This window comes from Gastrolobium bilobum, unplaced genomic scaffold (genome assembly GCF_033153095.1).
Source record: "Gastrolobium bilobum isolate Gb01-03AN ecotype WA unplaced genomic scaffold, APGP_CSIRO_Gbil_v1 utg5190, whole genome shotgun sequence".
Lineage (NCBI taxonomy): Eukaryota > Viridiplantae > Streptophyta > Magnoliopsida > Fabales > Fabaceae > Gastrolobium > Gastrolobium bilobum.
The window spans coordinates 229,610-257,026 of NW_026897720.1; the positions used below are offsets into that span (position 1 = coordinate 229,610).

Below are 27,417 nucleotides of genomic sequence, written 5' to 3' on the forward strand. Positions count from 1 at the left end.
ATAACAGTTATTCATAACTCGTAAGCCATAAGATCTATAGCGAGATCAGCTAGACTACATGCCTTTTCATGACTATGTATATTTAGAACAAAGGAATAATACTCTGAAGGCAAACCTTCAAGAATATACTCAATGTGATCTTCTTCGGAGATAGGACTTTGAATTACTTTCAATGAATTACATAGGTTTTTATTCGAGAAAGGTATTTAGAGATTGATTTTGTACCTTTCTTGATTAAACGAAACTCAAACCTGAGTTGTATCACTTGAGATTTCATTTTTCCATGAAACATCTTGTGAATTTGGTCCCAAGCCTCATGCAAGTGTTTAACTCCTGAGATCTCATTCACCACCGATTCATAGAGAGTTAAAAGCAACCAAGTTAACAACATTTGATCTTGCATAAGCTATTACAAAAATGCAGGATTTACATAATCACTATTATAATCTTCTTCTATCAAGAACTTCAGCAGAATTTTATGATTATTAAAAACTTGTGAAGCTGATGTGACATGGTGATAGGTTCAACAATTTGATTCCAAAGAAGTAGTTATCTTCAGTAAGTTTAACTGAGATCTGATAGTTGAAGAGCGTTGGTGTTTTGTTCTCCATTGTTCCACTTTGAAAACTTCAATCAACACCTCTCTGATTGTTGTTACTATGATTTTCGATTAAAGAAGATGTAGCGAAAGCCATTGATGGATGAGGAAATGGATAGGCCCTCAAGATGAGAGCTCTGATACCATATCAGAGTTTAAGGAGAGAGATAAGATGAAAAACCCATTCTCTTGATGTGTGAAAATATTCTAACAAAAGTGATACAAGAAGACTCTATTTATAGAGCTTAAGACCGACTCAGATCTAAGACAAATATTCTAACAGACTAACCAACTACAAACAGAAAAGGGAAACTAACTAATTACAAACATAAAGGAGAATGCATTCTATACAACCAGAAATATAATTGTCAAGATACATCAATGACTAAAATACACGAAAGCTAAGCTAAAGCTTACAATATACTCAAATAATATGTAAAAGTAGTAGCTCAATTAAAAAATTTGAGGTTGTCATATGCTTGAGCTACCTTCGTGAAAAAAATAATAAATTAAACATAATTAATGATAATAAAATTAAAAACTTTATTTTATTAACAAGAAATGTATATAAGTAGTTGTGTTTGAATTTAACTGAAATTGACATACTCATGAGCTTAAATTATAAATTAACAAAAATATAAGAGTTCACAATATCAAAGAATTTAATTGAAAATAAAATACTCATATTCACGAGTTCAATTAAAATTAGAAAACTCGTATAAAGAAAAAGAAAGGGTAAAATCTCTCTTAAATCCCTTTATATTTTTCATCCGAGGCAACAAGTTTTGTTTATAAAAAAAAAGTAGTTCATATTCACAATTGATTTGTAGCAGTGCTATTTTATTCTGAATATTTTTATATCCCTATTTACATTTTTTGCTTTCCTTCCTCGTAAACTTGAGTTATAATTTTGAAAATAAGAACTTAAACAAAGGTCATTATGACAAAATTAAAAATTTGAATTTAATAAGAAATAAATAAGATAGATATGCCCGAAAAATTAGGACATTTAAAGTTGAATTCATAACTTGAATTTTAAAATCACAAAAAAATAAAGTTGAATAGTTTTATTAAAAGGATTCTGATAATATATATACAGGATTAGATTGAGACAATGATATTTATATTCCCCAACTATATATTATGTAAAACAAAAGAGCTCACAACATTCGGAGCTTGCCGTGGTGCATCCAAGTCCTCAAGGTGCATCGAGGCTAGCCGTGGTGCACCCAGGGCCTGTTGAGATGCACCCAGGCCATCAAGTTGCATCGGGACTAGTCGTGGTGCATCTTGGATTAACCGTGGCACATTCGGGGCCTGTCAAGGTGCACCCAAGCCCTCAAGGTGCACCCGGGACTAGTCGTGGTGCACCCGGGGCTACCCGCGCTAGCCGAGGTGCACCAGGCCCTGAAGGTGCATCGGGGCTAGACGTGGTACACCAGTAGTCAACCGAGGTGCATCGAGGCTAGTCGTGGTGCACCTGAGATAAATTTTTGTCAAATGAGTTAGTGTAAGCATTAATATTATGTGATGCCATTCACATAAATTGTATCTTTGACATGCTATTATTTGGTATATTTAGGGCCTGCTTGAATGATTTTCTTTTCTTTTCAAAAGCTATTTTTTTAAAGAAAAAAAAGTGCTTATAAAAGTTTATTTGAACATTGCTTTAAAAAAAATATAAGTTACAAAAAAAAAATAATAACCTACTTTTTTAAAAGCTAAAAATTTTAACTTCTAAAAAAATTAAATATTTAAAAAAAAATCTAAATAAAACTTTTATAAAAATGCTTCTAAAATAAGCCAGACATAAAAATTATTTTTTAAAAAGGCCAAACAAACAAACTCTTAATGTACATTGGCCATCACAAAGCAAATTGCAAAGTGATGTTATTTAATCTTGTTAAAAATGTGTCGTATGTATGATTTTATGTTGTATATTATTTTCTTTTTATTAATGTTGTATACTATTTTGCTTACGTATCCCAAATATAATTCTTATCCACAATTACTTGTTTTGCTTCTTTCGTAAAGATATTTTTAACATATTTATGCCTTATTGAAAAGTTTTGTATACCTTTATACTTGATTCCACTCAAGAGACAACATGGAACAGATAATAATAAATAAGAAAAGTATACGAGTTTTAACTTTTACATTAGATCAAATAATATTTAATACCGCTCTTTTTTTTTGTCATGTTGCAAGAATTTATGTAATTATTTTTTTATACTAAAGGTAGTAAATAGTTAAAATATTAAAGTTATTTTTTTCTCTTTAATTTAAATATTATAATTATGTATTATTCTTAATACTTAAGTTAAAAAATAATTGCAGCTTTTTCCATTTAATAATTATTCATGAAATGCTAAACAAAATTAAGATAAGTGATAATAAAAGTATATAAATGTGGATTACCATAAAAAAAGAGTATATAAATGTTGGGTTTTGAGTCTGGCAAAACAGACCGGCTCGGCAGACCAACTCATCTGCTAAACGGGGTGAGGTGGGCTAATTTTTTTAACTCATCTCAAAAACGGAGCAGGACGGGCTCATTTTTTGACAGACACAGGCTGGTCAATGTAAAATAGGCTCGGTCTGTCAGGTCAACTTGCCCAACCCGCCAACGGGGCAGGGCAGAGCGTGTCGAGTTTTTCAGCCCACTTTCAAAAGCGGGACGAGGCGTGCAGGCTCGTCTTTTGGAGGGTTGATGATGGCGGAGCGGGACAGACTCTCTTATTTTTTGACAAGTTGATGACGGGATCGGGCGGAGCAGGCCACCCACTTTGCCACCTCTACTCTCACGTAATTCAGAAAAATATGATGGGACCCACCATATTTTTTAAAAAAAATTAAACAGTTTTTTTTTTAAATCAGTAGGAGGGAGAATATTTTCTCCATTCTCCGATAAATGATATATACTGTTATCGAAAAACTTCAAATAAATTTAGAATTTGAGCAGATAACCCACTGGATTTTCCAAGCACTTTGTAACATAGTGATTTGGGTATTAAGTGATTCTTTTTTTTTCAGCTTAAGAAAAGAAAAAAGTCAAAATCATATTTGGGCCGGTTCATATTTCATAAGCCCTGTGTCTATGTTTGGGCCAAGGTGCATCCACGATAGGGCCCAGTAACCCATTAACCTCTCGAAAGCATGAAGGAAAACCCGTTAACCTTCTCGCTATACGTAAGTGTTGATACTCGCCTTGGGAATTGAGATAACACACACTGTTTCCTTTCATCACTCTTCTTGACTCTTTCTAGGGTTTCACACTTTCGAACGAGTCTGCGAATTTCAGTTCCCTTCTCTTCAATCGGTGTGTGGAAAATGAAATTTTTTCCCCTAATTTTGTTGTTGTTGTTCTTCTTATGGTAAATGAATCGTTCGATTGTTCTTGGTTTCAGGATTGGTCGCTTTCTTTACATGTGAAGGAGGAACATGTATTCTTCGAGGGGGAGCGGCGCTTACGGCCAATCATATGCGGGTCAATCAGCGTATGGCCAGAACGTAAGTGTTTCCTTTCTCGAAGGATTTCCAAGGCTTTTTCGATGGCTTTTCAATCTCTTATATTCCACTATTTGCATTTTCTCCCAAGAAAATGAGATTTTTTTTATGTGTTTCACAAATACACGTGTGATTTTTGAGCATGGGATTTCATAGATTGGTATATTGAGGTGTTCATTTGGATTTTTGTTGTTGCAGTTGGGTGCTAATTATTCTGGGGGTTCCGTTGGAGGACATGATGTGGGCCAGCATTCCGTTGCTTCTAGGCATTCGACAATATTAGGTGGTTCACAGGAAGTTGATGTTGGTGGGTATAGGGCTCATACTTCCACTGCTCCACAGTATGGGGGGCAGTATAGTTCTGTTTATGGGTCAGCTGCTTTGAGCAGTGCACAGCAGGTCAGTGTGTTATGTGTTCTTGGTGAACGTTTTATCCAAAATATTAAAAGGTCTTATTGATAAACAAGAAATTTGCTAGTATTTTACAGTCAAATTGATTGGGTTTAAGTTCTTGTGTTCATGGATTAGCCTCGTGTTTATCGTGTATCGTGAGAAATGGTGGAGAACTTACAACTGAACCATCGGTTATGTGAAGCATCTGTCGTACGTATAGGGATTTAGGTTTTCAATTATTGTGGAAGGATTATAAAACTAATGTCAACACAAGGAAAACTTGTTCCATTGTTAGGGAATATGATTAATGCACTATTAATTTCCCTTTCAAGGTATTGAATCCAGGGAGAGGTAACTACAATTATGTTGAAAAGTGTAAGCACTGCTTTACTTAACAGTTAACACTAACTCTGTTTATGTTTTAACTTCATTTTCAAATTTTTCTTTTAAGCTGTCTTCTTGTCCTTGATGCTCCATATGAAAGCCTTCTCATTTTATATATTTATTTTCTCTTTATAGTGCTTTATGTGGAGAATCAATGAATTTTTTCCTTTATATAGGTTCCTTCCTTGAGTACTAAGGGAGCTGCATCATCAACTTTAGATGGTCGTGGAGGTTATTCTTTAGGTGTTTCGGATTCACCTAAATTTGCTTCTGGAGACTATGTCTCATCCTCAAGCCATGGATATGGTCACAAATCTGATCAGTTATATGGTGACAAGGGTGGCTTGGATTATTCTGGAATAGATAGGCGGCAACGGCAGAGTGGTTACCTTGGTAGGGACTTGCCAAGCGATCCAACTGGACGATATGCTACTGATCCTGTTGGATATGGTCATCAGCATCAGGTGCATGCTTACTCCTAGAAAAGTTTGTAGTTGATTCCTTTGTTTCTCCGAGTATATATTTACAAAACATTAGAAAGAAGTTACCACTCCTTCCTGCTTTATTTTTTTATTTTTTTGGTAGATTGTAATCATATTGCATTTGTTTTTGTTCAGCAAGCAGAAATATATGATCGCATTGATCAGGCAGCTTTGCTTCGACAAGAGCAATTGCTGAAATCTCAGTCTCTACAAGCTGCCTCACTTGATGGGGGTGCTAGGTATTTTATTTTATTTTATTTTGGAATAATGTGCATTATATGTTTGTTCAATGCTGCTAATATCAATCCAAATCTACTTTTGGTCACTTAAAAATAATATTTTTTGCTATTAATGAATATAGTACATCTGTCCATTCTGTTGGTTATACACACAAAAGCAGTTAGGTTGTCTTTTGAATTCCTGATGAAACTGGGCAGAAGCTGATGGCATTGCCTCTCTATGTTAAATGGTAATAATATTTCTCCCTACACTAAGTAGCAAAACGTTTGTGGCAGACAAGCTGATTATCTTGCAGCAAGAGCTGCTGCTAGTCGTCACCCCACCCAAGATCTTATGTCTTACGGAGGAAGGATGGATTCTGATCCCCATGCTTCATCAATGTTAAGTGCTCCTTCATATAGTGGACAACATGCACCATCAATATTAGGAGCAGCTCCAAGGAGAAATGTGGATGATCTACTGTATTCCCAGAATGCTTCAAATCCTGGTTATGGAGTGAGCCTGCCTCCGGGCAGGGACTATGCTACTGGAAAAGGGCTTCATGGAAATGCTACGGAGTTGGATTACCCAGGAAATGTGCTGCCACATAGTGGGCATAATGATCACAAGGATGACCGGGCTAGCTATCTGCGAGAATTTGAGCTAAGAGAAGAAGAGCGTCGCCGGGAGCGCTTGCGAGAGAGAGAGAGGGACAGAGAAAGGGAGAAAGAACGGGAACGATTGCGTGAACGGGAACGCGAACGAGAGAAGGAACGCGAAAGGGAGCGCATTTTGGAGCGGCGGGAGAAGGAGCGGGAACGAGAGCGCAAACGTGCACTTGAAACTCGGCATGAACGAACTCCAGTGAGATCGTCCAAGGATCCCCGTGGTACTTCAAAGGATCCCCGTGGGTCTTCTTTGACAAAGGAGGGGAGATCTTCACGACGGGACTCCCCACATCATGGTGCTTTACATAGGTGGATCTTAATGATTTTTCTATTTCTCCGTCCTGCTCTGGTTCTAAATATCTAGCTGCTTGTATATCTTGCAGCCTTTTGTCACTAACTAAATGTTCTGTTATGCTGAAGGAAACATTCACCTGTTAAAGAAAAACGGAGAGATTATATCTGCAAGGTAAAAGGAAATAAGACTTAGTTGCTCCACATTATGAGAATATTCCTCACCAGGAGCTAGTTGTGCTGCTGTTTTTCCTTTGGAGATCTGTGGATGATGGCTTGATAGACTTTGTATTTCCTGTAAAAGCTAACAGTTTTTACTCTTTATACTTTTTTCAGTTTTCTTTATCTTGGACTGTCAGTTTACTGTGTAATTCACTCTGGTCTCAACTTGGTCACATGATTTGGTTCAATGATGATGGGACATTTCAGTTGTCTTCTGTAACTTTTTTTCTTTGTAGTCCTTGCTGTGCATCCTCAGAGAACTGATTTTCTTTTGGGTCATAATTACTATTTTTTCTGTTCCTTTCCTCCACATTTCTTTGGTCTCTTTCGTTGTCCTTTACACTTTATACTTTTCTTGCTTTCCTTTTATCTTGGACTGTAAGTTTACTGTGCAATTCACTCTGGTCTCAACTTGGTCACATGATTAGATTCAATGATGATGAGACATTTCAGTTGTCTTCTTTTCCTTTTGTCTTTGTAGTACTTGTTGTTCACCCTCAGAGTACTGATTTTCTTTTGGGTCATAATTATTATCTTTTCTTGTTTCTTTCCTCCAGATTTCCAAGCTTTCTTCTCAGTTCTTCTTTCTGTCTGTTCCTTGCTTCCTTTTTGTTCCTTATATTGTCAGCTTTGGTTTTGATTTTGGGATGTCTTAGTAGACAACTCAAACCTAGAAGAAAAAAGTATATAGGTTCTCAAGAATATCCCTATTCCTATTGATGCTACACTCAGTCTAAAGCTCTAGGAATGAATGTGAATCGATTTCTTGTAAATGAGACCTGATTTATGGTTTCATGCTGTTTGTGTATGATGTATTATTTCATGATTTCCCAAATCAAATCAATTGAATTTAATATTTGTAAAACTGCATGAACAGGTTTACCCATCCTGTTTGGTGGATATCGAGAGGGATTACCTCTTAATAGATAAACGATACCCCAGACTTTTTGTTTCTCCTGAATTCTCCAAGGTATATTCATACTATATAATTTGCTTCTTTGATACTGAGAGCTTGATATTGATTTGACATTATTTTACATAAATTCTTTAGGCTGTTGTGAAGTGGCCAAAGGAAAACCTTAAACTATCTATCCATACTCCTATCAGGTTCCTCTCTTTTCATCTGTGTCTGATAAATCATATGATTCCAAAATAGTATCTGATGCTTCTAAAGGTGTATTATTTCTGAGACTTTTTATTTTCTCTGTTTTTCTACCTTATTCACGTAAGTTTGAGAAATTATGCGTTTGATACTTTTATTTGTTTCTCTTTTTATGTAGTTTAACTATCTTGAAATTTTCTTGGTAATATTTAATTGGTGTTGATGATTTGGAGAGAACAAATATTTTGGTAGGATGTCTTTCAAGAATAATTTGAATGCCTACATAATTTGCGTGATATTAGGTCTTAAAAAAGGAATTTGTTTTCCTGACAGTTGCAAAATGCTCTAGATTTAAATTGATTTTTGTTAAACTTTTTTTTCCCTTTTAAAGTTTGTCAGTAGCCGATTCTGCTTTCCCTGCCTTATGGTTGTCATGACTTGTAGCATTTGAGAAATAAGAAGTAAATTAAACATGATTTTGAGCAGTTTTGAGCATGATTTTGTTGAAGAAGAAAGTGCCATTGAGCCTAGAGATTCATCCAGCAAGCTTTCGATGGGACAACCTCTAAGTTCAGAAAAAGGAAGTACAGTTTGGAATGCTAAAGTAAGTTCAATATCAAAGTTTGTCATCTATTTATTGTCGCTTTGGTATTTTCCGGCCATATAATTACTTTTCATTATTTGTGTACTTCATTTTAGAGCAGTTGTTTAATATCAATAATAGGTTTTTGCATCCTGAATATTGTTTTTTGTTGCCAACTAAGAAGATCTAAAGTTCTGCTTAGAATTTGGGAAAGGTGATCAATTTCAGCTCTGCACAATTTCTTTAAAGATGTTGGATTATAAGTTGGGGTTGCCTTCTTGTAGTGCCCAGTCTCTGTAACCTTCTTGTGTCCTGACCATTTAATGCATGTAAAGTTGGGCAATGAATACTATAATTTAGAGAGAAGTTAGGATAATGAGATGATGTCTATAGGATATTTTGTTTAAACATATATATGTTCTAATTGCACTTAAATGGATTTAATAATCTTGCCCCAAAGTTTTTATTTTTTATTAACCCATGCTGTTGACACACTTGTGAGCTTATGTTTTGAAATTGAAACATCCCTATTGATGTTCACTTAGCTATATAACTTGCGTACATTATAACCAAGTTGGATTGCATAATTTATAGGTAGTCTGTAAGTTGTGTTTGTCTTTTAATTTTTATATTGGAGATTAATCTTTCCGAATCAATATTAATTGGTGTTTGCACTGTTTGATAATTTATTTTTTCTCTGTTTAGATAATTTTGATGAGTGGACTTAGTAGGACTGCATTGGAGGAGCTGTCATCGGATAAAAGTTTTGATGATCGCATTCCTCATATTTGCAATTTCCTGAGGTTTGCGGTCCTTAAGAAGGACCATTCTTTCATGGCAGTTGGTGGTCCATGGGAACCTGCTGATGGGGGTGATCCATCTATTGATGACAACTCTTTGATCAAAAGTGCCCTCAGGTTTATGTATATGTTATGATTATTAGTGTTACATGTTATGTTTTCCACTGATTGACTACTGACATGTTCCCTTTGTTACAGACATTCCAAGGATGTTATTCAAGTTGATTTGCAGAATTGTCAACACTGGAATCGTTTTCTCGAGGTACCAGTTTACCTTTTTTTACTACTTAATATTTCAGCTAACTTAATTGTTTTACCGGTTTCTTTTTGTTTAAACAACGCTGGGAATTATTTTTGAACTGTCATCTGAAGTGTTCATTTTACGCATATGCATGCTTCTTTATAATTACATGAAGATAAGTCACATTTACTTTTATAGTTTGTTTTTATCATATCTTTATGTCTGAAGAGTAATGTGCTATTGACATTCTTTTGGTTTAATGTGCTTTCTAATTCTCAGCTTTAATGCTTCTTTCTTTTTAATAATATATCCTTTATCTAAGATTATGGTTATATCTTTTTGTTGCTTTTAGAATATCTCATTTAGCCACAAGGAAATCACTGTTCTTTATGCTTTCTAATGTATTTGCTTTTAGAATATTCTAGTTATTAAAAGCTGCGTAAGTTTTTCAGATACATTATGATAGAGTTGGCAAAGATGGTTTCTTTAGCCACAAGGAAATCACTGTTCTTTACGTTCCCAATTTGTCTGACTGCCTCCCTTCATTGGATGAATGGCGTGATCAATGGCTTGCCCACAAGAAAGCTGTTGCTGAAAGAGAACATCAATTTTCTTTGAAAAAAGAGGTCTGTTTTTATTGGTTGAGGTTGCTATGTTTATGATTTTTTTAGTTGGATTGAATTTAAATAAGGCATATTGTTTGCCATATTTTCTTTATTAATTATTTTTTATTTTTTTTGGTAATGTTTCAGAAATCTAAAGATAACAAGGAAGTACCCAAAGGTGAATGGACTGCTCCCTTCACTGTCCTGCATGTAGCATCGTATTTTTGCTTCTCACCCCAATTATATGCATATATGGTTTTGATTAATTTTCTTTTTCAATTATAATTTAGATAAATCAGATAAGAAGAAGGATTCTGTTGCTTCTGGACAATCAGATGTTAAGAAAAAGGAGAAAGATAGTAATACTGTTAAGGAAGAAACTGAAGAAAAAACTGGAGCGATCAACAATAAAATTGCTAAAAATGATGGCTTTGGCATTGGTGAAGATGGAAAGAATGCGGAGCAAAAGCAAGGGGAAACTGCCCCTGTGAAGTCTGTCAAAAAGAAGATTATAAAGAAGGTTGTGAAACCGAAAGTTGCTATTAGGGCAAATGATACTGCCAACAAACAAACGGAAAAATCAGGCGAGAAGGATGTTGCAGAGAAAATGGCAACATCAAATGTTCCTGATCAGGAAGACAAATCTTCTGTGGATCCTAGTGAGGTTCAAACTTCTGTAAAAAACTTGGTTGTAGAGGATGTTTCTATTGGGAAAACTGATGGGGAAAATGGGAAAGATAAAGAAATAAATAGTTCTGAAAATAAACCTCAAGACAAGCCAGATGCAATGGTGAATGCAGTTGCGAGTGATGCTACTGTGAAAACAATTAAAAAGAGGAAAGTTATCAAGCGGGTACCTAAGAAGAAGGTGGTTGGTGAGGCATCTAAATCTGTAATTTCTGACCCTAAAATTGGTGAAAGGAATGTCATTGCAGTTGAAGCACAAGATTGCACCCAGAGCACTGGCAAGCAGGCTGCTGATGTAGATACGGTAGTGACCGAGGTGAAGAAACCTGGGAAGGTAGTGCCAAAGAGAAAGTTAAAAACACCTACATCTGGGAAGCAACATGATGCGGCTGATTCCAATAAAACTGAAACAAAATCTGACAAAATGGTTGAAGGGAATGTTGTGGCAGTTCATGCACAAGATGATACACACAGCACTGATTTGCAGACTGCTAATGTGGATACCATAGTGATGTCAGAGGTGAAGAAAACTGGGAAGGTAGTTCCTAAAAAGAAATCAAAGGCACCTACCTCTGAGAAGCAAGGCAATGAAGCTGATTCTCTTAAAACAGAAACAAAGTCTGACAAGGATGAAAAAGGAACTGGTGAAAAAAGTGGATCCAAGACAGACAAGCAGAAAGCCTCTGACAAAGACATCCGCAATGTCAAGGGGAAGCTCAAAGATGGGGATAAGTCAAAAGATGAGAAAGTAAGAAAAGAGAGAGATGGAAAAGATGAGCCTAAAAGAAAATCTAGTAAAGAAGTGAAAGAGAAGAGAAAGTCTGATGAACCTCCTCGACACCCGGGTTTTATTCTTCAAACGAAATGGACTAGGGATTCTAAAGTATGGTAACTAAAGTATACTCAATTTGCTACATTTACTACCTTAATTACATTCATTCTAATTTGTCATTTTTGGTACAGCTACGTTCGTTGTCACTGTCGTTGGATTCATTGTTGGATTATACTGACAAAGATGTTGAAGAATCGACACTTGAGGTCTGTTTATATGATTTTATTTACCTTTCATTGCAACAGTTTTTTGTGTCAATTACACAAGGGACTGTTTCTGATTCCAAATGGACGTTTGTTGTTTCTGGTTTGTTGGTTTTGCAGCTTTCACTGTTTGCTGAATCTTTCTATGAAATGCTTCAGTTTCAAATGGGTTGTAGAATTTTGACCTTTCTTCAGGTTTGTTAAGGATCTGTTTGTCAGTTTGTGTCTGATTTGATTCTTCAAAGGCAGCCTAACTACAAGTTGTTTTTATTTTTTGCCCAGAATCTGCGCATAAAATTTGTGGTCAAAAGAACTCAGCGAAAGAGGCAGCGGGAAGACGGGCATGAGAAGGATAATGTAAACAAATTGCCTATAAAGCGTCCAAAGGGAGATGATTCTTCTGTGAAGAGGGAGTCCACAGATATGGACACATCAAATCCAACCCAAGCAGATGATGAAAAAACTGTTGCTGAGAAAGATAACTCTTGTGATAAGGAGGATGATGTGAAGATGGAAGATGGAACAGATGAGGAAGAAGATCCAGAGGAGGATCCTGAAGAATATGAGGAAATGGGAAATGATAGTCCCCAACATGACTCATCCAATGGTAAAAATGCTGAGCAAGAGGCCAATGCAAATAATGAATCTGAAAATATTACTAGCAATGAAAAAGCAGAGGATGGAACTTCTAAAGGGGAGATGAAGGTTAAAGAGGAGGTCAAAGAATCCAAGGCTGATGCTCTTATCGATGAAGTAAAGGAAGGAAAAGTTGATAGAAGTAAGAAAGAAACCCATGCTGTCAAGGAGGTTACCGTGGACAGAGAATTATTGCAGGTACTTGTATACTTTGTAACGCATGTTTATATTGCTGCTATTTGATCATCAACATCATCTGTCTACATTTCTTTCTCAATGAAATAATGCTATGATTTCTTATCTTTGACAGGCTTTCCGATTTTTTGACCGGAATCGTGTTGGGTATATCAGGGTAAGCACCTTGGTCTTTCACCTAACTTTTTTTATATGATATCCTCAGGAATGGTGAAAAATATTTGTTTCTTTCCAGGTTGAAGATATGAGATTAATTATCCACAGTTTGGGGATGTTCCTTTCTCACAGAGATGTCAAGGTGAGAAAAGCTCTGAAGTTTGTTTATGTTATTGCCTGCACATTTATTTTTGTTTTTTAGCATATTAATCGCCTACCGGATTCTATCTTGGTTTTATCTATGAACCGCATTCTAATATTCTCTATAAAAAGCAGGAACTTGTACAAAGTGCATTGTTGGAGAGCAACACCGGGAGGGACGATCGAATACTTTATAATAAGCTGGTGCGAATGAACGAAATATGATGCTTCCTAGTTTCTATTTTTGTGGTGTATGAAACACTTGAGTTCCATGTCTAGCTGAATGAAGTTGCTTTTTTAATTTGAATCGGACAGGTGTTGTTTCTCTTTTGTTAGTTTTGTTTTGTTTGATTGTTGAAAGGGCAGGTGGTCTTTCGTTTGTTGTAGTAAGGGTGGGGAGAACTTTTCTTGGTTTTTATTTACGATATTGATAAAGAACCAAATTACGCTGGAACATTTTTTCCTATGCAGTGTGTGCAATGAGAAAGTCATGCTTTTCTAATATGTATGTAGACCAAGTTACCTGATCGTGTTTTTAGTTGATGGCTTAAATGAGTTTTCAACTTTTTGTTTGTTTGTCCAAATATACGAATGTTCATATTTCTTCCTATATTTATATCACTTCGGAAAAAATAGAGAGAAGAGAGCTGAGCTGAGGTTGGGTCTGAATAAAATAGGTGAGGAATAAAATAATGCATAACTTTAAATGTTTAAAAAAGTCGATTAAGTGATTCGGTTGGGGTTTTAACTATTAGATTAAAAAATTGTAAAAAATGACTTAATTATCTAAATCAATCCGAAGCAATTTAATTAATTTTTGTTCACGTAGTTAACTCAATAAATACTCCCAGGGAGATGGTTGCTCTTTTTTCTGAGATGGATGTGCTTTTATATAATAAAAATAGGAACAACAAAACTTATACAGTGCAAGAACGTCTAGGTTTATACACTTGATTGTTCTTAGTAGTCTCCAATTAAATTTACAATTAGTATGTTACCATAATAAAAATAATTTTTTTTGCAATTAGTAATTTAGTAGTATTCATTTTCGTTCACGGAGATGTACTTCTCGATGTATTTTGTAATAAAATACTTTGTTGGATTAGTTTTTTGGGAGGGGATATTCTTATTACCAAAAAATTTCACTACCAACCTACTATCTATTTAATCATCATTGGATCAACATTTTCTCTCTTTTCGGAAATTTTTTAGCATTTTTTTTTCTGATTCAATGGTGATTAGATAGATAGTGGGTTGATAATAAATTTTTCCGGTAGTAAGAATATTCTCCTCTAGTTTATGCACTTATCACAAAAACCTACTTTGACGCGTTTGAAGTTATTCTCACAATTATGATTTTACACTATGGTGTCCCGATTCCTATGGTACTGTAAGGTGGATGAAAAACCAGAATCTTGAAGGAAAAAAGAGTGTTAGGTGGTGTACGTATGAGTTGGATTCCTATGGTACTTTTTTTGTTTTTATAATAATTCCTATGGTACTTTAAGGTGGATGAAAAACCAGAATCTTGAAGGAAAAAAGAGTGTTAGGTGTACGCATGAGTTAGGATACGTTATGGCTTGTCCGGAGCTCATGCTTTGATCTGTTCGTTTAACATGAAAAAAATGTTAGGTTTAAATTTTTATAAATTTTTATTTAATTAACTAATTTTAAAAAAAGAAAACAATTTAGTGGAAAATGCGTGGAGTTATGATCGTTAATTAGAAAATTATTGGTAGAGATTGTAATAAAATATATACACATGTATAACAAACTATAAAATTGTTAAAATCTACTCTCCTAGCTTTTTAATGAATGGTGATAATTACGATAGGTATGGCTTGGTTCATTATAAAGAATCAAACCCAGCCAAATTAAACTAGCAATTATATCGTTTGATTTATTCTCCCCGAATTGGTCTTATTTTTTTTAATAGATATCAATTGGTATCCGAAGTCATAATAAGGCTAATCGGATTTTGAGTTTAAACCTTTTCTAATTATCTCATAATTACAACTATTAGGAATCGACATTATTTTTAATAAGCGGTATTATGAACACCGATTTTTAAATGATTTTATTCTCATGCTCTCTCATTTCGTAAGCTTACAAAATTTTTAAAAATAATTTTTTTAAAATAATTCAAAACTAATTATAAATATATCTTTTTTTAAGACTAAAATAAATTTTTATATTGAATTAAAATTTTCGTACGTGAAAACTTATCCAATCCATCGTCTGTCACGTGAAACATATTTTCACAAAGAAAGAGATATTCTGCAATCCCAAAGTTAATCGTACGATGTCCAATCCCACGGCTCAAATTTTTTGTATTGAATTTATTAATGAAATAAATTATTATAACTGTCACGTTGGCAATTAAATTTCATCAGTTAATGCAGTAGACGATCAGAGTCCTGTTCAGAATAATGAATGATATAGGAGCAATGCATTTTTTGGAATATTTCCTTAGGGGGAGCATCAAGTATAACTTGCTAAAGCATGCATACAGGTACAATACATGTCTCCTTAATTTTGTATATATTGGTCCAACGGCACCAACCCACATACACATTACATAAGCAATGAAAATTTAAGAAGCAATGAAAACTCAAGCCACATACACATACACATACACATTATACTGGAGTACTTGGAACCTGTATTGGTGAAGAACAATATGACCCTTGCCCTTTGGGGTCATGTTCCTAGATTATTTCACTTGGGGTAGTGGTGTGGGTCCGAAAATGAGGGACAAAGAAGAGTTTACTATTGATGTTGTGATTGGCATTATTTCACATGATATAACTACGTTAAATGAGATACGATAAATTCCATTTTCATTTTATATAGTGACACTATATGAACTACAATTCAAATAAGTAAAATAAATAAATATAATTACTGATACTTTAGTTATAAGGATCAAACCCAAATAAGTGAAATTTAAGAACAAATACTGAAAGAAAAACAAATGTGTAAAATGTAGTAGGTAATAATTTTTTTTTTAAAATCAAAGTATTATTTCTAATTCTAATAGAATAGTACAAAAGCAAACCTAATAAAATGCTTAACTGAAAATCACATGCTTATTAACACGTATATTATATTTCAAGCCAAAAGATGTTTATCAAATAAACCGCTTGGGAGTTTTTCTTCCGAATTGATGGTAGTGATAAATTTAAAATTTCTTTTTTTTTTAGAATATAAATTTAAAATTTCTGAATTACATTTATGATTGCAAAATACCTAAAAAAAAATTGAATTAAAAGTGTAGATGTGTATTAGAGTATATATAAGTATATAAACTTCAGCTTGGTTGTTTTATCTTTGTCCGATGTACTTAGTCTATTATATATTTTTGGTAGTATAGTATCTTATATGCCTTTTATGTTTTGCTATTTGTTATTCTGTTAAATGGTTTAGTTAGAGCTGTGTAGGCCTCTATGTGGGCCTTTCGCTCTTATATAGAGCTCCCTTCTACCTTTTCACTCTACATATTAATAATATCAAATTAGAATGACTTTCTCTCTCAAACTCTGATATGGTATCAGCGCTTTCTTTCTGAGGGCTTGATGCAATTTTCTTCCATCAATGGCTTCCTCAAACCAATTCCTCATATGCAAATCACAACAACAACAATTAGAGTTGTGAAAATCGAAGTGTTCGAAGTGGAATCATGGAAAACAAAGCTCCTGTTAAGAGACTAGCCCTAACAGAGAAGCAAAAAACAGAGAAGAACGAAAGAAGACAAAAAAAGAACGATTTCTGATTAATTTCTTGAATGAATTCCCATCGGTTACAGCTATGCTTTTAATACCTTGACCCCAAACTACCAAATGGTTTCTTGCCTAATACAATGACACGTTAGAGGCTAACAATTGCCACTTCAATTATCAAAATATAAGCTACTCCTAATGCTCCTAATGTGACTGCTATATTGAAATACAACTATATAATTATTGACATGCAATTGTAACACGAAATATTAAACTGTTACCTTTACTGCTACCCAAGATGTGCCTTTAATTCTCCTCTTATATTGATATCATAACAGCTCCTCTTCAACTATCAAATCTCAGTCAAACTCACTGAAGACAACTACTTATTTTGGAATCAAATCGTTGAACCTATCATCATGTCGCATCAGCTTCACAAATTTTTTGTAAATCCAAAAGTTCCGGTAGAGTTCTTGTCTGATGAGGATCACGAAAGTGAATCTGTGAACCCTGCGTTTCAGGAGTGGCTTATACAAGACCAAATGTTATTGATGTGGTTGCTCTCTACTATTTCAGAGTCTGTAGTGAATGAAATCCTACGCATTAAACACTCACATGAGGCTTGGAATCAAATACACAAAATGTTTCATTGAAAGATGAAATCAAAGGCAAGACCGATATGAGCTTCGTTTGACAAAGAAAGGTGCAAAATATGTTTATAAATATCTCTCTCGTATCAAATCGATGTGTAATTCGTTAAAAGCGATTCAAAATCCTATTTATGAAGAGGATCATATTGAGTATATCCTCGAAGGCTTGCCTTCAGAGTATAACTTGTTCGTTTTGAACATGCAAAGTCGCGAAAAGACTTGCTTTCTTGCTGACCTTGCTGTGGATCTGATGGCCTTCAAACAACTACTGTTAAAGTAAAGTGAGAGTCTATTGACTGATCCTGTCTCTAAAAATCTTGCTCAAACTCATAAATGTGTTGAACCAGATACCCTGTTCGCCTCTGTTCCTTCGAATTAAAAGCAGAGTATGAACCAAATGAACAAGGCCTCAAATTCTGTCGTTCTAAGTCACTCCACTAGTTTAAACAAAGGTCGTGGAAGATATGTAGGAAGTTCAAATAGAGGCAGAGGTCGTGGAGCTCGTACGAATGTATATTGTCAATTGTTCTACACATATGGACATGATGTTCATTCTTGTTGGTACATGTTTGATGAGAACTTCGTTGCCACACTGCCTCCTTCTATTGAAAACACATATTCTCAGTTTTTTGACACTTTTCAACAACAACGACAATATGTTCAACAACAAAGTCAATATCAGCCACAATAGAATCAATTTCGAGTCTTACCAATATATTCGTCAACCAGTGAAGGCATATATTCCTTAAGTGACAGTTGCTGCACAATGACCTCCTCTTCCCACTTCTTCACAGCAACCAATTTTGGAATGGTATCCAGACTCTGGAGCTAGTCATCACGTTACAACAAATCCAATGAACCTAATGCAAAGTCAACAGTTATCTAGTGTTGACCAAGTCCTCATTGGAAATGGTAAAAGTTTGCTTATTCGTGCCATTGGTTGTTCAAACTTTCTGTCACCTATATACACTAAAACTAAATTATCTCTTAAAAATCTTCTTCATGTTCTTTCAATTATGAAAAATTTACTAAGTGTCAGTGCCTTTGCTGGAGATAATAATGTGTTTTTTGAGTTTCACCCTACTAAATGTTTTGTCAAATCGCAGGTGTGTCATAAAACTCTTATAGAAGGAACTCTTAGCAAAGATGAACTATTCTATTTTTCAAGTATTATATTTCCTTCAGCTTCTGTTCAGTCTCATGCCTCTTCATTGGTATCGAGTTGTAATGTAGCTCAGTCCTCAACCACTTTGTCTTTGTCAAATTGTAATAATGTATAGTCCTAGTACAAACAGTCAAGCAATTGTCATTTCTAATTCTGCCTATTCTTTGTGGCACTATCGCCTTGGACAACCACACCATGTAGCTCTCAAAAATGTACTCAATAGTTGTAAGATACAATTCAATAATAACACTAAGCTTGATTTTTGTTCTTCATGTTGCATTGCAAAATTACATAGACTTCCTTCTAATTCTTCTGCAACAATTTATAACTCTCCCTTTGAATTAATTTTTAGTGACTTGTGGGGTCCATCACCATTAAAATCAACTTCAGGAAATTCTTATTATATATCCTTTGTTGATGCTTACACTAGATACACTTGGTTGTATCCTTTCAAACAAAAATATGATGTTTTCCCTTTATTCAAACAGTTTCATGTCATGGTTAATACTCAATTTCAAGTTTCAATCAAAGCAATTCAAACTGATTGGGGATGGGAGTTTAGATTATTCGCTCAATATCTGAATCTTCATGGCATAATTCACAAGATAGCTTGTCCTCATACCCATCATCAAAATGAGGTTGTTGAAAGAAAACATAGGCATATTGTTGAAACTAGTCTCACTCTTCTCTCTCATGCATCTCTACCTATGCAGTTCTAGGATTTTGCATTCACTTCAGCCATTTTTCTCATAAATAGATTACCAACTGCCTCTTTAAATTTTGATGTTCCCTATACAAAGCTCTAGAAGCTTGTCCCTGATTATAAATTTTTAAAAGTGTTTGGATGTGCTTGTTTTTCCTTTCTTAGACCTTATAACAAGCACACGCTTGAGTACAGATCTCAATAATGTGTCTTTCTTAGCTTTTCTTCCATCCACAAAGGCTTCCTTTATCAAAATAAAGATGACGTAATTTATGTTTCAAAAGATGTTGTATTCAATGAATATATGTTCCCTTATGCTTCTTCTTGAAGTTAGTTACCAATTCTGCCACAAATGTTTTATCTCAACCTTTCTCTGTTGCTCTTGCAGTACACATACAACATATAACCAATAAGCTTCCTCTCATCTGTCCTACACCAAATACTGCATCTACATCTATGTGTCTAATTCTCATAGTCAGTCAAGCAGCAATTCTTCTAGTCCTTCATCACATACTGCACATGATCAGTCCAGTAGCAGTACCTTCAGTCCCATTGCAGTCAATTCAGATGCTAATTCATCCAATTCATCACCATCTCAGCCTGAAGTTCAGTGTGATCAAAGCTTCCCAAACCATTCAAGTTTGAACTCATCCTCATCATCTCCTCCTACCTTATCTTCTAAATATATTCATTCTTCTTATGCTAACTTGTATTAATCTCCTCTTTCTATTCAAACTCGCTCCAAGATTTTGGTTATATCATTAGTATAATGACCCTAAATGGTAAATCTTAATTGAAGATTCAATTTAAGGATTTAAATGCCATAATTAGATTCAGTGAGTGATTTCGAGTATTTTGACTGTAATCATGACTATGTTATGAACAGTGCGTTCTACCGAAGAATTTGTAATTTTGTGAATTAACCGTTAGAGCTTAAATGATTAAAAAATGATTTTAGAGACATAATTTGACAATTCTGATGTCAAATATGAGTTCAGAACGAAAAATTGTATAGTCTGGCACTTTCCGTGAAAATCTTGTGAATAATGTTTCTACCAGGTATTTTGTATTGCTGTTTAAGCAACTGGTAGAGCCCAGAAGCAAATAAATGATGAAATAAGAATAAGAAAGTCCAATATATGCCAAGCAAGTCAATATAGGCCCAAGAAAATGATAAGTTTATAAGTGTTAAGTTTCAAAAATAAATAAAGTACAGTTAGTGGTTCACAGTGCATTTCGTCAAAAACGGTGCAGAAACCATACTGTGAATTATGAATATTGTTCCTTAAGAAAATAAAAATTAATGTAAATGATTTTAGAAAAATAAAAATATGTTTGTAGCTTTAAGTTGGTTCCGGGTTAGTTTAAGTTAAAATACGCGAAAGAAAAATACCCGGGTAAAAGCCACATGTGCTTATAAAACATAAGTGACCTAAGTAATCACTATTCACATCAGCATCTCTCTCCTCTCCTCACTCTCAAAACCGAGCTGCACTTTGGAGAAGGGGGGGGGGGGTAGGGTTTTGAATTTTGTTTTCTTGATTCTCCATCATCTACACTCCAAATTCAAAGACCCACCACATGAAATTGCTTGTAAACCACCCAATGAAGCCATTCCACCCATCAATTTGAGCTGTTGTTGAGTGTGTGAAGAGTTATTCTCTCCCCCAAATTCGAGCTACTATTCATCAAAGGGGAGAAATGGAGTTTTGCTTGGTGGATGTCCTCTAGGCTTTGGGTAGTTGATTAGAGGTAACAAAACTCTAACCTTATGATTTTAGTCTTGTGGTTTATGTTTTGAAAATTATGACTATGATTGAGTGGAAATAAAGTAGCTAAAATTGGAAATTTTATGAAGTATTATGGATGTTCTAGGATATAGGCATGTTAACTAAGCTTTTGTATAAGTATAAAAATTGAAAAAAATCCATGGAGTGGACCCTTTAGCATTCGGCCTTCATGGAGGGTGTAGGGGTTATTGTGCAAAAAATTATATTGAGTATTGTGAAGGTGTAATGTGTTGGAAATGAGTGAAAATAGATGAGTTAGTAAGAATGCCTATTAAAAAGAAAGCACTAAGGGTCATACCCCCTACATGTCGGCCTTGATGGGTTGAAAAGGACTTGATGTCTAAACTTAAATTGGAACCTTGTGGATACATGCATATGTGTGTGCAAGTTGTAATGTAAGTGAAGAAAATGTATTGTAAAAGAGAAGGACCTTTGGAAATTCCCCTTATAGGATTCAACCTATAGGGTATTTAGGGATATATTTTGTACATTTTATTTTAAATAAAATGTGTTATAATAAATTGTATAAAAGTGATGAGTTTTGAAGAAAAATAGCATGATTTATGTTGAAAAATCCTAAGGGAATGGTTGATTAAATTAAAGAACACCAACAGTTATAAAGAGGTCTAGACTTGTGTATTGGCATAGGATTGGCAAAAATGCAAAGAAATGAAAATAAGCGATAAAATGTATGTTGTGTGAAAGGATCATGGCATAGTATCATTTTATTGATTTTATTGTAAATTCTTCTCTAGGTGTGCCTAGGGATTGAAAAGGAGTGGAATTCTATTGAAGTGATATAAATAATTTGTGCAACAAGTAAGGGTATTGGTAAAGCTTCAATAGGTAAGCTCTATGTTTAAGGAGTCTTTTCATACTTGAGTGCTCCACCATGGTTAGTGAACTATGGTTGGACTGTATGACTGTTATTTAGATGCTTTGTATAGATGCATTCATATAGAGTTATTTGATAACATGATATGTTTTGCTCTGATATGACTTCTATAATATGATTTCTGTAACAATCTCTGGCCATTGATTGTATAGTACCCGGATGTCCGCTTTGGGGTCCTCCCTCGGGACTGATGGTGTACAACAAAATATGAAAGAATTACAAAAGAAAATTTTTCCATATATTTATAGCAATAGCACTTTAGTGCCCCCCACCCCCCACGTGCGTTGATTTCCGCTTGGGGTCCTCCCTTGGGAATGACTACGTACGCCTCTGTAATATATGTTATATGCTCTGTCCAGTAATGATATCTGTTATATGTACATTGTATGCTCTGTATCTGACTTTTGTGCAGGAGTGAGCCAGGGGTATGGAGAATTCTCTATAAACCTGGAGCTTATTGAGATTTGTAATCTCACCCCTCGTTGGGGACATATTTTCAGGTGCCCAGATTCCCGGTGAAACCTTACTAGGCAGGGACGCGACACGTGGCTGAGGCAGTTGACAGATCGGATTTTGAGTGGCTGTAGGCTACTACTTTTTGGAAGTATATTCATGTCATTTTGTATTTCCGCCTTTGATGGATCATGACATTGATCTTTTATTTTGTATATGGCCTGTATATGTTTTGTACATGTCTGTCAGTTTGATGCATGTACATTTGAGTATTCAGGCACGTTATATGATGATGTAGTATTCAGTTATGTTTATGTATTGGATTGCATGCTGTTAGATTAGCGGCACTGAACCAAGTTATGCATGTGCCCATGGATGGGTATCTGATTATATCTGCATGACTGGTACTTCTGGATTGATGTGCTGTATAAACTGTTTATCAAGAAATGCTTTTGTGTGGGATTGGAAAATCCCCAGTTGTCCGATTTATAAAGGAAACCCTGCCCGATTTTCGTTTACGTCGAATGAGAATTAAAAAGAAAAAGAAAAAGTTAGCTCGTATTTTCGTAAATTAAGTCTTCCGCTGTTTCTGTTTATATCATGTGTATGTTAATTGAACCGGCTCGAGACAGGGATGTTACAATTAGCTCTTCTCACTCATGTTGAACCATCTTCTGCCAAACAAGCCTTAGCAAGCCCTCCTTGGCTTGAAGCTATGTAATCAGAGTTTAATGCCTTGTTGACTAATAATACTTGAACTCTTGTTGATTTACCTCCTAACAGGAAAGCTATAGGCTACAAATGGGTCTTTCGGATCAAAGAAAATCCATATGGGTCTGTTAAGAAGTACAAATCAAGGTTGGTAGCCAAAGATTTTCACTAACAAACTGGTTTTGACTACAACGAGGCCTTCAACCCTGTTGTCAGGCCTGTTACAGTTAGAATTATGTTAACATTGGCCTTAACCAGTGGTTGGGTACTGCGACAATTGGATATAAATAATGCATTTCTCAATGGAGATTTAGAGAAGGAAGTTTTCATAGCTCAACCTCCTGGTTTTGAGGACGCAAATAAAAGCCTTGTTTGCAGATTAAATAAAGCTCTTTATGGCCTTAAACAGGCCCCTAGAGTTTGGTTTGATAAATTAAAGAGTGCAATGCTTTCTTTTCATTTCAATCCCAGTAGTTATGATCCGTCGTTGTTTATTGTGAAGACTGCTTCTAGAAATATCTACATACTTGAGTATGTAGATGACATCATCATTACAGGAACTGATTCTCGGTATATTCAGCACCTAATATCTCATCTTAATTCTCAATTTGCATTGAAAGAATTGGGAGAATTAGAATATTTTCTTGATGTTGAAGGAAAGAAGCATTTGTCTGGTGGTATGACTTTCTGTCAGTCTAAGTATATCCAAGATCTCCTCATTAGAGCATCAATGCATGAAGCTAAAAGCATATCTTCACCAATGGCTTTAGGTTGCAAACTTTCCAAGTATGGTTCCACTTATTTTGCTAATCCTCATTATTATCGCTCCATAGTTGGTGCTCTACAATATGCTACAATTACTAGACCAGAGATAAGCTATGCAGTAAATATAGTGTGTCAGTTTATGGCCCAACCGCTTGAGGAACACTGGCTGGTTGTAAAGAAAATCCCTAGGTATCTTAAAGGAACTATCTCCTATGATCTTTTTCTTCAAGCAATAGCCTCGTCCAGTTCTTTCACTCTTACTCTCTTTTGTGATGCTGACTAAGCTAGTGATCCTGATGATAGAAGTTTAACTTCTGGAGCTTGCTTATTCCTAGGACCAAATCTAGTGTCTTGGTGGTCAAAGAAACAAACTTTGGTAGGTTGTTCAAGCATTGAGGCTGAGTATAGGAGCCTGGCCACTACTTGTGCTGAGATTCTTTGGATAAGATCCTTACTTCGATCAGGAGCTTCAGATTTCCCTTGCTACACCTCGGGTGTTCTGTGGTAACATGAGCACTGATGCTCTTTCTCACAATTCAATGCTCCGTGCTCGCACCAAACACATGGAGCTTGACATTTTCTTTGTTCGTGAGCATGTTATTCGCAAAGAACTTCTTGTTTATCACATTCTAGCTATAACTCAACTTGTATACACTCTTACCAAGCCTCTGTCTCCCGTCCGTTTTGCAAAGTTAAGGAGCAAACTCAGAGTGTTGGATTCTCACCACTGCTGAATTTGAGGGAGGGTATTAGAGTATATAAAAGTATATAAGCTTCAGCTTGGTTGTTTTATCTTTGTCTGATGTACTTAGTATATTATATTTCTGGTTGTATAGTATCTGATCTCCCTTTTTTGTTTTGCTGTTTGTTATTCTGTTAAGTGGTTTAGTTAGAGCCGTGTAAGCCTCTAAGTGGGCCTTTCGCTCTTATACAGAGCTCCATTGTATATCTTCACTGTACACATTAGTAATATCATATTATAATGGCTTTCACTCTCTTCTCTTTCTTTCCTCTCTCTCAAACTCTAATAATGTGCGTACCTTGGTAGACCATCACAAAATCGGGGGAAATAAGAAAACTTGATGCTAGAGTCTATTGTCTATTGTTCGTGGCAACCTTTACAATGGCAGCACAAACGACACACAAACTCAAATCTCATACTGAATAGAATTAGAAAGGGAACCTAACTAGAAAACCCTAATCAAAAGAGTTTGTTTCCACTTTAATTTATCCCTCCCATGGAAATCAGGATTACACTAAAATATCTATACTATTTTCCAACGAGGCCCAATCTTATCATATGCCAGTCAAAATATAATATGATCACAATGTACTTAATTAAATAATTAACTGAATTGAAATATTATTAACATGAATATTTTCAAATATTAAAATATAATTAATTAATAAAGCCCACCAAAAGAAAAAATTCTAACCGTTAGGGGATAAGGTGGATAAATTTTAACAGCATATATATTTATTTATTTTTCAGATTTTTTTTCCCTTCTGACATTAAGATAAGGTAATTTGAAACGGAAAGTTTACGAGTTCATATTCATCCTCTCTCTATATATATGGTCACTGTTGGACTGTTGCTGCCTAAGAACAAGCACGAGGTCTGATTCAGGTATCAGTTTGTCTTGGGAAATGTGTAGGACGCCACGCTGTGAGAAGGTAGGGTTGAAAAAAGGACCATGGACTCTGGAAGAAGACAAGAAGCTCATGGCTTATGTTCAAGAACATGGCCATGGAAACTGGCGTTCGTTGGCCACCAAAGCTGGTAATATATATATACTCATGACTCTTTTATATTCATAAACCATCTTTCTTATGATATATATATATATATATATATATATATTAAACATGGAATCTTGAGTTTATATATATATTTTAAACATGGAATCTTGAGTTTCCCGTTTACATTTATGTATATATTAATATAGATCTTCAAAGATGTGCAAAGAGTTGCCGACTGAGATGGATTAACTATCTCAAACCTGACATAAAACGAGGAAGCTTCAGCTTGGAAGAAAACCGCACTATTATACAACTCCATGCTCTTCTTGGAAACAAGTGAGCTTTCCTTGTCTTGGAGCTATTATTCTTCACATTTTTTTTATATTCAATCTAGTTTAATCAATACTGTCAAATTTATATTAGGGAGGGTCTCTAATATTATTTTCTCCGTTCTCAATGTTCAAACTCGATCGAGAGCCTTAAACAAATTGTTGTTGGCTATATTCTTCATATTTTTTTATTTATAAGTACTGGTTAACCATTGCCATAGATTTCGAGACAACATTTTTCATATTTGTTATCTACAAATTTGCTATTAAAACATTGGTTTATGGTTGTACTATAATTATAACACTTGTTTCCATTTCTTGAGATTATTCATTCTTAGTATAACTAATTAAGTTGCCATATTTTATATGTATATTGCACAGATGGTCATTGATAGCAGCTCACTTGCCCAAGAGAACAGACAATGAAATCAAGAACTATTGGAACACACATATCAAGAAAAAGCTTATGAGAATGGGCATAGACCCCATTACTCACAAACCAATAACCAACACCAATACGAGCCACATGGCACAGTGGGAGAGTGTAAGACTCGAAGCTGAAGCAAGAGAATCCATGTTGCAAGTTGGAACCTGCTCCTCCCATCAAACTCGGTTAATCTTAAGCAAAATATTACCACCACCACCGCCATCACCATGTCTAGATGTAATCAAAGCATGGCAAAGTTCACAGTCATCAGAGTCACCATCAACCACAAATAACAACAACAACAACAAAATGAATAACATGTATGCCATCATGCTTGCCACAGATGACCTACAATCGCCAGTATCCACTTTGAGCTTCCCCGGTAAGAAGCTTCCTGTTTCAACCAATATTGGGAAATTCACAGAAAGCTCACTCTCAAATGAGTGTGATGGTAATAATAACATCATAGAAACTTATAATGTGTCAAACTTGCAAGACGATAACATTATGCTGGCGGTGGAAGCATTTAGAGCTACAAGACGTGAGAGTGTTCCAGAACTGGTTAACAGTGCCACTGCTATGGAAGAAGGTCCAATTAATGATTCCTTTGAAGAATACCAAAACTTTCCATTAGTGGAACACTGCTTACCATGCACACTTGGATAACGGTCTTCCTCCTTATGGCTAATAAGTTATTTAATTAAGGTAAAGGGAAAAAGCAAAAAAAGTACTGCTATTCTTAATCAGTCCTTATCGATTTTTATGAAAGCCATGTGATGTATCTCTGTTGTTTTCAGTCTTTATCATTGATTACCTCGATCTATGGGTGCCAAGTAAAGGATACCCTTATGCCGTACTAAGTTTCACGGTACAAATTTAGATGCATTTTGAGAAGGAAAAAAACAAAACAAAAAAAAACTTTACAAATTATGATACCTTTAGAGTTCGTTTGGTACACGGATTTTTTCCAGATTCTTGGGAAATTAAAATTTTTAAAATTTTAAATTTCAGATATTATCGTAAACTGAATGTAAAAATCATATTTTTAAAGATCGAGATTCCCGGACAAATTTTTTTTTTTCCTATACCAAACACCCCTTGGTGTAACTTCAATTATTTTTTATT

The 27,417-nt window shown here is 34.9% G+C and overlaps 2 protein-coding genes across 3 annotated transcripts; both read left to right on the top strand.

Annotated features, from left to right (window-relative positions):
* Positions 1-3,807: 3,807 nt before the first annotated feature.
* LOC133309559 (protein SHORT ROOT IN SALT MEDIUM 1) lies at positions 3,808-13,434 on the top strand. 2 transcript variants are annotated; one of them, XM_061510340.1, is made up of 21 exons: positions 3,808-3,917; positions 4,006-4,108; positions 4,304-4,504; positions 5,059-5,346; positions 5,500-5,603; positions 5,880-6,560; positions 6,672-6,717; positions 7,642-7,734; positions 7,816-7,871; positions 8,353-8,470; positions 9,155-9,366; positions 9,448-9,511; positions 9,943-10,116; positions 10,243-10,273; positions 10,386-11,665; positions 11,746-11,820; positions 11,938-12,012; positions 12,100-12,651; positions 12,764-12,805; positions 12,884-12,946; positions 13,081-13,434. In XM_061510340.1, the coding sequence occupies exons 2-21, from the start codon at positions 4,040-4,042 to the stop codon at positions 13,168-13,170; spliced, it is 4,314 nt and encodes a 1,437-aa protein (XP_061366324.1). In that variant the 5' UTR covers positions 3,808-3,917; positions 4,006-4,039; the 3' UTR covers positions 13,171-13,434. The 2 variants fall into 2 exon arrangements, with proteins under 2 accessions (XP_061366324.1, XP_061366325.1); XM_061510341.1 differs by having other exon boundaries at positions 4,304-4,502; positions 5,066-5,346.
* Positions 13,435-25,443: 12,009 nt separating this feature from the next.
* On the top strand, positions 25,444-26,958 carry LOC133309555 (transcription factor MYB106-like). Its single transcript, XM_061510335.1, has 3 exons — positions 25,444-25,576; positions 25,743-25,872; positions 26,247-26,958. Exons 1-3 carry the CDS (start codon positions 25,444-25,446, stop codon positions 26,956-26,958), a joined length of 975 nt encoding a protein of 324 aa, XP_061366319.1.
* Positions 26,959-27,417: the final 459 nt, after the last annotated feature.

Bases quoted from the DNA above. Each gene is read 5' to 3' on its own strand.
- LOC133309559 (XM_061510340.1), top strand. From the start codon at position 4,040: ATGTATTCTTCGAGGGGGAGCGGCGCTTACGGCCAATCATATGCGGGT. The intron at 10,274-10,385 runs GTGAATGGACTG...ATTATAATTTAG, and splicing joins TAACAAGGAAGTACCCAAAG to ATAAATCAGATAAGAAGAAG. The intron at 12,652-12,763 runs GTACTTGTATAC...TATCTTTGACAG, and splicing joins TGGACAGAGAATTATTGCAG to GCTTTCCGATTTTTTGACCG.
- LOC133309555 (XM_061510335.1), top strand. From the start codon at position 25,444: ATGTGTAGGACGCCACGCTGTGAGAAGGTAGGGTTGAAAAAAGGACCA. The intron at 25,577-25,742 runs GTAATATATATA...ATATTAATATAG, and splicing joins TTCGTTGGCCACCAAAGCTG to ATCTTCAAAGATGTGCAAAG. The intron at 25,873-26,246 runs GTGAGCTTTCCT...TATATTGCACAG, and splicing joins CATGCTCTTCTTGGAAACAA to ATGGTCATTGATAGCAGCTC.